Here is a 10,363-nt window from a genome sequence, read left to right as displayed (position 1 = left end):
ATGGGAAGTCCTAAAGAAATCTGCTCAGCCGAGTGGATCAGCCCTACTTGTATTTTGCAAACTGCTGAAAATACAACTCCTGCCTTGGACGCATAAAACCCGTGTGATGATTTTCACCTGACTTCCAGTGCTGAACTGGAGATTTATGTTAATTTCTTTATTTTTTTCTACTTACTCTGTTGAGGAGCAATTGGGCATGGGAAGGAAAAATAGCTGTTGTTGAAAGAAGCAGCAAACCCCCTACCCTTTCCATAATTCCGCCTGAATCTCTTCGGTAAATTTTGGCGCTCTCGCGACTTGGAGCGTTGGCACGGATCTGACTTGTCAGTGCTTATTTGGTGTCTCTCTAGGAAATAATCCTGAAACGAGCAGCTGACATTGCTGAGGCGTTGTACAGCGTGCCCCGCAACCACAACCAGATCCCCACTCTAGCCAACACTCCCGCCCACACCGGCATGATGGGCGTGAACTCCTTCAGCAGCCAGCTCGCCGTCAATGTCTCCGAAACATCGCAAGCCAACGACCAAGGTAGGTGGGATTTCAAGGGTTAATCCTTCACCTTGTTGGCTGCTTTTGGCCAGCTCCCTGTCCTCCCTCTCTCTGTCCCTGTAGCTGTGTGTCTGAGCGCGGAATGAAACGCCGTCTTTTAACTTTCTCGTAATATTTAATTCTCCCTGTTCTTTCGTTTACTGTTATCATAAAGCATCTCCAGTGAGGGCGGGGGGGGGGGGGTGGGGGAATAAAATTGGCAAAGTGTAGAAAGCTCTTTGTTATTCGCAGTAAATATACAGCGTGTATGGTTGGTTCATAAAATAATTATGTCTCGGTACCTCCACCTGGTTTTGGAATATTTACACAGATAAATCTAATTTGATGTCTGTGATTTTACAATACTTTGTTTGTAGGCATGTGTGACATATATGTTACTAATAAAAGTAATAGTTGATTTAATTTACCTGTTGTAATTGAAAATGCATGTAGCATATTGCATTTAAAATTAATTTTGGTACTAATGAAAGGAGGGAAACAGGATTATCAGATATGTTCAAACGCATTTTTTTTTTGCTTGCAACATAATTATTAAATTGATTGCTCAGATAGGAACAAATTGTTGTTTAAAATCCTGATTCCGCTATGTTACCTCTTCTAAAAAGATTGTCTTTTAATGCATTTCCAAGCTAATAAGCCTTATAAAATTCTGTACTTGCTCTTGAATTAGTTTTCACTGATGGCTACACCTTACGAAAGCTTGTTGTTAGCATAAAAGTATCAATCACAAAATGAAGACCCCAAAACAGCCTTTCCAAGTAAATCACCGCAACAAAAAAGTTTTTCTTGTCAGCTCTGGCATTTGAAGGTGTGGAGGGGCTGAAAGTTCACGCAGTGTGTTGGTACAAAGCGGGACTCGAGCCTGTTGATAATTGCTCCTAAAGACAAACGTGAAGGCACCTGACACAGCTGGATCGAAGAGAGCTTTTGTTGGCTGTCTGTGCTAAGAGGAGAGACAACATAGAGTGCTCGCGGATGATTTAAGTAGGGTTGGCGTGATAAGGTTATCTCAAGCTGCAAGAGTTGATAGGGCAGTGAGAGACAACTCAGAGCAAAGCTGTGCAATCAATTAAAACTGTGTAATATATGCTGCATGAGGAAACCCCCCAGCCCTAAGTCTATCTTATAAAATAACATTATTTTTTTGGGGTGGGGGGGTTTCTAACACAGTAGGTTACAGTCGCAACACAAGCAGTGTTTCCCCGCGAGGATATGTTCCCAGCAGTACTCCTCAGCAGTCCAATTACAACACAGTCAGCAATAGCATGAATGGATATGGCAATGCCGGCATGCCCAATCTAGGTGTACCAGGTTCCCCTGGATTTCTTAATGGCTCCTCAGCTAACTCTCCTTATGGCAGTAAGTGTCTATTTTTGGTAACACATCATCATATAGATTCATATTTACTACAAAATCAACTCCTTGCATTGTTTTGATTTCCTCTGTTGTCAGCTACTGGATAAAAGGAGGGGTGACTCTGGAGGCTGGACGTAAAAATGAAAATAATAAATTGATCTGTTTGTGCCAGAATACAATCTCAGATAGAGAAAAAAGAAAAAAAAAAAAGAAAAAAAGAACAAAACGAAACGAAACAAAAAAAAAAAACCAAAATAAAAATTGGACTGCGCAATTCGTAACAAAAGTCCAACACAAAAGAGTTTGCCTGTTATCCAGAGAGTGGCCAAGCCAAGGCATTTTCATTTTTATTTTTTTATATATATTTTTTTTATATATATATATATACCTATATATATTTTAAGAGGCAAGGCCCTATCACTCTCTTTTTCCGTGTTTGCCGTGAAAACCTCAATCTGAGTCCTGATTATTTTTGCTTTATTGCAGTAGTGCCGTCAAGCCCTACCATGGCAGCCTCTTCGGTCACCCTCCCTTCAAACTGTAGCAGTACACACGGCATTTTCTCATTCTCACCTGCCAATGTCATCTCTGCAGTGAAACAAAAGAGCGCCTTCGCTCCTGTTGTCAGGCCCCAAGCCTCTCCTCCACCATCTTGCACCAGTGCAAATGGAAATGGACTTCAAGGTGAGCCCCATCTCTCTCAATTTTCTCTCTGCTGCTTCTTTTTTTTTTTTTTTTTTAATTTTTTTTTTTTTGGTGTTTTTTTTCTCGGGGAGGAAGGTACCTGGCTGTTTTTTTTTTTTTTTTCAGTGCTGTCGTAGTGATGCAAAAGCAGGGGGAGAAATAGGGTAGTGTGAATGGTCTGCTGAGATTTTTCAGGTTTTTAGTCCATTTTTGATGCTTGCATTAGAGCAAACATCAGTTGTTTTTCTGGCATTTTCCCTTAGGAATTCATGCCTTAAATTTTAAGGGAAGACTGTATCCCTGAATGCCTCTTGGAGGGTTTGTGTGCTCCTGGTGTTTATATGTTTTCTGAACACATTTCTGTGGATGTTTAAACCCAGCAGTGTTCTGGCAGGACATGGTGTGATTTTCTCACTTTATGTAGGGTGCAGTAGTGATTTTGAATATGTCAAGTTAATATAAGTCAGGTTAAGCAGTGGACTAAGCTTCCCTGCACTAGGTAGCCCTGTGTGCAGTGGTTTGCATGCTCTGTGTCCCAGCTCTTACTGTGGTGTTAGAGTGGTTACATCCCTAAATGAAGGAAATATTTTGATTAAGACAGGCAATTTTACTATTTTGCCTTTAAAAAAAAATAAATTAATCCTTGTGATTTCATGTGGAAATGCAAGGAACAACTGATAAATCAGTGGCAGAATGTCCGTGGTCACCTGCAGGGTGTGGGGCAGGAGGAATTATGACCCAATGTGAGGAAAAAAAGCCCCAAAAAAGAAGTCACCCGACAAAGGAAGGCTCATGGCCTTTTTGGCCATTTTGGGGGTGTTTTGACATGCAGAAGGTGAGACTGTAGGTGCATTAGAATCCTTGGGAAGGTTTGTTTGCCTCTGGTGGAGTCTGGCTGGGATTGGGGCACTTCAGATCCCATTGAAACCAGGAAGGGTTGAGGATGCTCCCATCCCAGAGATCCTCACTCCTCTTGACTTCCCCCGTTAAGCAGCAGCAGCAGCACAGGATTATTTATTCTTTGTATCACCAGAGACGATGGGATTTTAATCATTTTAAACAGATGAGGGGGATTTTAACTTGCCAGACCAATTCTGCATTTTGTGGGGTGCTGAAGGCACTGTGGAGAGGCATCATCCCAATCCCACAGAGCTGCACTCCAGAATCTCAAAATGAACCTTCCTGTGGCTTGCTCTTTACTTCTTGAACCAAAAAAATTATCTGAGACCTCGTTATGCACTCAGGTCAACAAAGAGCTGAGAATCCAGACACATAAACTCATTGTAGCATGAATACTAAAGGAAAGGATAATTAACTGAACAGTTTTTTGTGTACTTCTTTAGTGGAAGCTTCACTGTGTTACTACTGTGAGTAGAGAACTATATCCATATTCTTAGTGAAGATAATCCATTCATAAAATAATCCAGTGTCCTACTTTCCTCTTTTTGTAAGAAATCAGTGGTATGAAAAGTAAATACTGAAATAAAATAATGGGGAAAAATCAGATAATAAAAATAAAATAAATAAAAATAATAAACATAAAATAATAGACAAAAATAAATAAAAAATAATATAAATGTGGTAAAATATGGCTTAGATCTGAGTCAGGAACATCAACTAATTGATTTTGATTTACTCTGAAAAGCACAATTATTTAAAGATCTAAATTAAAATTACCTAAATTTTTTGCCATTTCAGTATGTGAATAAGGGGCTTCCTGCCATATGCTCAAGGTTTTAGGTACTTGAAATCTCTAGATCACCTCAAAGTGGAGTTTTAAGGAGAACTGGGAGGGCTGAATGCGTGCACTGAGCACCCAATGTCCCTTAGCACCTCCCCAGGCCCCCAGTAATTGCACATCTCCTTCCTCAAGCACAGAATGCTTTTTCTAGAAAGCTCAGAAGATGACTTGGAATCAGCCAATACTGAATTGTTAAATAGGTCATGAATTCAGCTCTTAAGCTGAGCCCAGCCTCGCTTTGCACTCAGCTTTTATTTCATGCCCAGAGAGCCCAGTGAAGATCTGATGATTTTTGGATGCTGCAATCCAAGCAGCAGACTTGGTGTCATCCTTTTGGGGTTTCAGCTGAACGGAAAATCCAGTGTTGAAAATGAATAGATAATACATAGATACATAAATCATTAAATAAATTAAAAAAAAAAATTGTCAGTTTTCAGCTGAACCTGAATCATTTTGTGTTGAGCAGAGTGACCCAGAGAAACAGGCAGAATGTCCTTCTGGCCTGGTAATTAGAGTAGTGATTTCCAGGGCTGTGGCAAAAAAAAAAAATAATAATTTATGCTAAGCAGAGAGCACCACAAGGTGATGCTCAGAATTGTGGGAGTTAGGGAATTGACATGGGATCATAGAATCCTGGAGTGGTTTGGGTTGGAAGGGACCTTAAAGAACATCTAGAGTCAACTTTGGGCAGGGACACCTTCCACTATCCCAGGGTGCTCCAAGGCCAGTCCAGCCTGGGCTTGGACACTTCCAGGGATGGGGCAGCCACAGCTTTCCCTGTGCCAGAGCCTCACCTGCCTCACCTGCCTCACCTGCCTCACCTGCCTCACCATCCCAGCACAGGCACCATCCCTTTCTCCACCCAAACCTTTGGGTTAATTCAGGCTGAACTCACAAAATCCCCCAGGCTGACCTCACAAAATCCCCCAGACTGACCTCACAAAATCCCCCAGACTGCCAGCTCTTCCTCCATCCATCCCCCAGGTCTCAGCTGCAGCCAGGGCTGAGGGGAAGGACAGGTGTGAGTTTCTCAGCTCCTTCCTCCATGAGACACCATCAAGAAAAGCCCCCACCACTCCTGTGTTGGCACTTATTTACACTGCACTTGATCCATAGAGCTCGTTAGGGAGTTTCTGCTTCTTCCTTCCTATTTTCTCAGTCATTTGTTGACCGGGAACTCTTTTTAAAGTTTAATTAGTTGCTTTCTGGTCTCTGAACAGTCACCTCCAGAGTTTTCTGATCAGCACATTTTCCACATTAAGTTAAAATATGGAATTTGAAAGCTGCAGTCCAACGCAGCTGAAGTTTTTTGGGTGATCTTCAAGCACAGAGTCTCATTTTAGGGCAGGATGTGAAAGAGCTGAGTGACAACTGAGATGTCACTGTTGGGAATGGTCACATTCAGTCAAGAGGGCACTAAGAGCTCACGGCCACTGGTGCTGCAGAAGAGGCAAATCCTGCAGTTTAGGCTTGGATAAAAATGGGTAAGAATTCAGACAGGGGTGGTCCTTTTGCGGGGATTTGGGGGTTAATTGACCCCTCCCTGGTGGGTAAAGCACTGTAGGGTGTCTCTGTGTGGGGAAAATGCTGCTTGTGGTACAAGTGAGTTGGTGAGAGCAGCAGAACCAAGCAGCTCTAGGGGGGTTGTTTTGTCTCCTTACAAAGAATTCAATAGAAGTTGAGCTGCTCTAACTTCTGGCCTGTGCTGGTGTAACCCTGAGCATCAGGACTACCCGAGCCCACCACACCAGAGCCAAGATGTGCAAGCACAGCCCCAAAACCCTCTCTGTGCTCCCTGACCTACTGCCCAAGAGTGAACCTGGAGACCTCTGGGGGTGACACTTTTTTCGTGGAGAGATCCAAGACACCTTCTCGTGGCAGCTGTCCCTGCTCATGGCAGAGTGTTGGAACCAGATGGTTCTAAAGATCCCTTCCAACCCCAACCATTCTGGGATTTTATGATTCAATGGTGAACGCAGAGGTGAAGAGTGCAGAAGACAATCTGGGGGGGATTTCAGAGAGCTCAGGCTGGGGCTGAGGTTTAATTAATTCTCCCCCTTGCTGCAGCCATGCCAGCTGCATGTCCATCCTCAGCCAGCAGTGCCCAAGGAGGGCCAGCACTCACAAAATGCAGCTCCTGGAGGAGAAACCTCCCTGCCTGCTGCCCCCAGGGCCTGACTCACTCCTGTGAGGAAGCCTACCAAAAAAAAAAAAAAAAAAAAAGGCTTTTGGGTCCTATCCAAAAAGCCACAATCTTGTTGACTCTGCGTGACCTCCATAGTCTATGACCAGAAAGTCAAGTACTCACACGAATTTTTTAAGAGCAGGATCCTACCGTGTGTGTTCCTTAGGGCAGAGAGTCTTTTCCTGTTTAAAACAATGAACATTAAAGGTAGAAAAGGAATTTTTTAGTGAGACACTACTGGCTCGCTGCAAAAGTTGGAAGCACAATATGTGTTCAAAATTTGGTTTTCAATTGTAATTTATTTTCTATAGATTGTGAAAGATATTGCTCTCTGGTTATAGGACTGTAATGCACAGCAAAAGGCTCTCTATATTCTTTTAAAATTGCATCCTGCTTAATTTTCTGGTCTTCCTCCAGATGAAAGTATTAAAATTATTATTAAAAAACTCACCAGCTCATTTTTCTTTAAGAAGGCGTTTGGTATCAATTTGCACAGCAGGAAGTTCAGTGCAGAAATTCACAATTGTCAAAGATTGCTACTAAAATAAATTGTGAAATACACATCTGGAGCACCAACCTTGCATCCCCCCTCAGACTGTGCCACAAAGAGAATTCAACAAAAATGCTTAAATTAAAGAATTGAGATTTTTTTTTTTATTTCCCCACAGAAAAATATGGCAGCAGACAATCTAAACTTTCACTCAGCAGAATCATAGCATGGTTTGGGTTGGAAGGGACCTTAAAGCTCATCCTTCTGCCCTGGGCAGGGACACCTTCCCCTGTCCCAGGCTGCTCCAAGCCCTGTCCAGCCTGGCCTGGGACACTTCCAGGGCTGGATCCTGTTGGATTGCAGCACGAGGCACTTGAGGACATGGTTTAGTGGTGAACCACAACAGTGCTGGTTGGTGTTGGGCTGGACCTTAAAAGTCTTTGCCAATCTTAATGGTTCTTAATGACAAATTAAAACGTTCTGCTGCCCTCCCCACGTCAGGTGCACCCCAGATAAGCAGAGTGGCGTGGTGACAGATCTGCTGCTGGCTGAGCCCACGGGGGAAGCCAAACTGGGAGCTGGGCTTTGGCAGGTCCAAACACGGGCTGAGGTCATCTGCTGGCCTGGGCTGGTCAAGGGTGGAGCACAGGAGATTTAGTCAAGGGCTGTTTTTAAGGGGTTTTTAAGGGGCTGGCCAAGGAGGTTTGGAATCCCCATCCCTGGAGGTGTGCCAGGAATTCCTGGAGGTGGCACTGAGTGCTCCGGGCTGGGGACAAGGTGGACATTGGGCACAGCTGGGACCTGGTGGTCTTGGAGATCCTTTCCAACCAAAATTATTTTGTGATTCTCTGGAAACATTATAAGGAAATGGAATATTTTGGGTAGAAAGGCTCCCTGCCAATATACCCACTGTTAAATTTTGTGAGTTCAGTTGCTGGTTTGATTTAAAACACTCATTATTATGAATGTTGCAAAATTATAACTTCAGTTTTGATTTTGACATATTTGACACGTTTAACTGGGGAGAAAAATGGCAGAAGAGTTGGAAGACTTTATCCTGCTTCAAGAGCATCACCTGAACTGTGTTTTAGAGAGGTTGAACCCCATCCAAACCCACAAAAGGCTCTGGCAGGACCAGGGGCTGCCCTGGGCTCTGGGGGCAGCTGTTGGAGCAATGCTGGTCGTGGTTGTGTTACCTATGAAATGTGTACACACCCAGCTCTTCCAAACCGTAAAGCTGCAACAGCGAATCTGAAATAAATTAATATTGTTGAAATTAATGAACTGAGAAATTGAAGTTCACATCGCTACACGAACAAATTTATTAATATCTGTGGTACATAAATTAATGAGAAATATCATTATGGCAAAAATCAAACAACACTAAAATTAAAGACTGCCTAAATTATGCTTCTACCAAAGAGTTAACTAGGAAAAAAAGCAGTGGTTGTTGGCATCTTGGTGTTTATCTGTTAAAATCCCCTGGCTGTGGCTGGTCAGGGGTAGTAATATCGTGTCTTGTTGTGGTGTTTGAGCTCTAGAGCTGGGAAAAGGTTTAGAGTTCTTGGTTTTGGTCTTGGTTTGCTCAGTGCTGCTTTTATCATGAAGCAGAATGGTGGAGAAGGAGGTTTCCTGCCCAGGGCACGAAGTGGTGGTCGGTGGGGATGTCCCCAGGGGATGGGGGGACACAGCCAGAGGGATTTTCGGGAGCCTGGGGAACTCGGTTTGCTCGGATGTTCAGGGCTCCTTTCCCAGGGACGGGCAGATTTTGGATTTTGGGGAGAAGTGTCCGTGCTCTGGGGGTGCCGTGGAGGGTCCGGGCTCCGTGTCCTCCTGCCCCATCCCCATCCCCCCGTGGTGGCTCTGCCAATAACAGCTCCTTTTCTTCTCTTTTTTTTTTTTTTTTTTTTTTTTTTTTTTTTTTTTTTTTTTCCTTTTAGCCATGTCCGGGCTTGTAGTCCCGCCAATGTAAAGTCACTTTTGTTTACCTACCGTAGCACCAAGCTGCAGAGGATGGGCTTAGGGGACAAGTTTAGTATATTAAGACATGCTGATGGAAGCAGTATCTTCACGCAGAATCAGCAACAAAATCGAAATGCTACAGGAAAAAAAAAAACAAACAAAACAACCCACAGAAAAAAAAACCCACAAAAAAAAAAAAAGGAAAAAAAAAAGACTTTGTTTAAAGATTTTATTTAAACTATTAAGAATCTACATGCAAACAACCTACTTCTTCATGAACAATTCCATTTTATTGACTGAATTTTTCTCATATTTTCACATTTCTCAGTCCTGGAGAATAAGGAAAAAGCGACGCCTATTTTGTATAAAGTTTCTGATTACGTCTTGGCTATGTCTAGTACTTGCTATGTGTTGGGAGAAACTTTGTGGATGCACCATTTTGATTATCATGAAACACTGATGAAAAATGCCTCCGAACATTTTTCTGTACTCATAACTAGATTCACAATGGTTGTGTATCTCTATAATGTGAAATATTTTTTTGTGGTGGAAAAAAAAAACAAAAACAAAAAACAAGGGAGGGGCCAAGGAGGTTATGAGCCATCAAACTGGAAAAAAAGAAAAGAATAAAAATAAAAAAAAAGGATGAATATATGATTAGGAAATTAAAAAAAAAAAAAACCACACAAAAAACCGGGGAGTGGGGGCGGGCGCGGGGGGGTTTATCGTTGCTTAACTTCATCTTAATGAAATGGAACTTTGTAACTTATTGTAGTTAGAAATTGTAACTTTGATATTGAATTCTCTTGCCTTCAACAAGCACACTGACAGAGAAAAAAAAAAAAAAGAAATTGCTACTGTCTGTTGGTTTAAAAAAAAATGAAAAAAATATACTTCCACTGCTAGAGCTTCCTGTTAAGCAAGTGTGATCTGCAACATTTTTTCAACTTTTGCTAGCACTGTATACTATTGCATTTTAGGCTACTGTGAAGTCTATGTTTCTTGTACCAGAAAATTGTCCTTTTGACTTCTAGATCCTTCTTCCCTAATGTGTTTTGTATGTGGTTATAAAATTGTAGACTTTTGTGATTTTGCCAAAGTTGTAGCTAAATATTTATACACTTGTCTTGAATTTTTTTCAGATCCACTTAAATATTTAGACAAAAAAAAAAAAGCAGATTTTATTCCTTATGACGGCTATAAGGAATAAAATATTCTTATCCATTGCAACACTTTCTTTCACATAAACACTTGCAGTCACTAAGGGAATTTATTTTGTAACATATCAACTATAAATATTGTATTTATCTTTGAAATTTTGTATATTGCTTTTCATCTTTTTTTTTTTTTAAATTTTTTTTTTTAATTTTTTTTTTTTTTTTTTATGTTCTTGTAT

At 41.7% G+C, this 10,363-nt stretch overlaps 1 protein-coding gene across 2 annotated transcripts in view; it reads left to right on the top strand.

The window, feature by feature from the left end:
* EBF3 (EBF transcription factor 3) overlaps positions 1–9,420 on the top strand; it is a 119,080-nt gene extending 109,660 nt beyond the window's left edge. Inside the window, exons 13-16 of one of the 2 annotated variants that reach the window (XM_088169468.1) lie at positions 351–528; positions 1,720–1,908; positions 2,500–2,589; positions 8,946–9,420. In XM_088169468.1, the coding sequence (XP_088025594.1) occupies positions 351–528; positions 1,720–1,908; positions 2,500–2,589; positions 8,946–8,977 (489 nt within the window). In that variant the 3' untranslated portion in view covers positions 8,978–9,420. Of the gene's footprint in view, positions 1–350; positions 529–1,719; positions 1,909–2,391; positions 2,590–8,945 lie in introns of both variants that reach the window. The other variant, XM_088169467.1, reaches the window with a different exon arrangement.
* The last annotated feature ends 943 nt before the right edge of the window (positions 9,421–10,363 follow it).

Source organism: Sturnus vulgaris, chromosome 8 (assembly GCF_052056855.1).
Source record: "Sturnus vulgaris isolate bStuVul1 chromosome 8, bStuVul1.hap1, whole genome shotgun sequence".
NCBI lineage: Eukaryota > Metazoa > Chordata > Aves > Passeriformes > Sturnidae > Sturnus > Sturnus vulgaris.
Note: the sequence above shows the minus strand (reverse complement) of the source record. Positions and strands in the feature narration are given on the sequence as shown.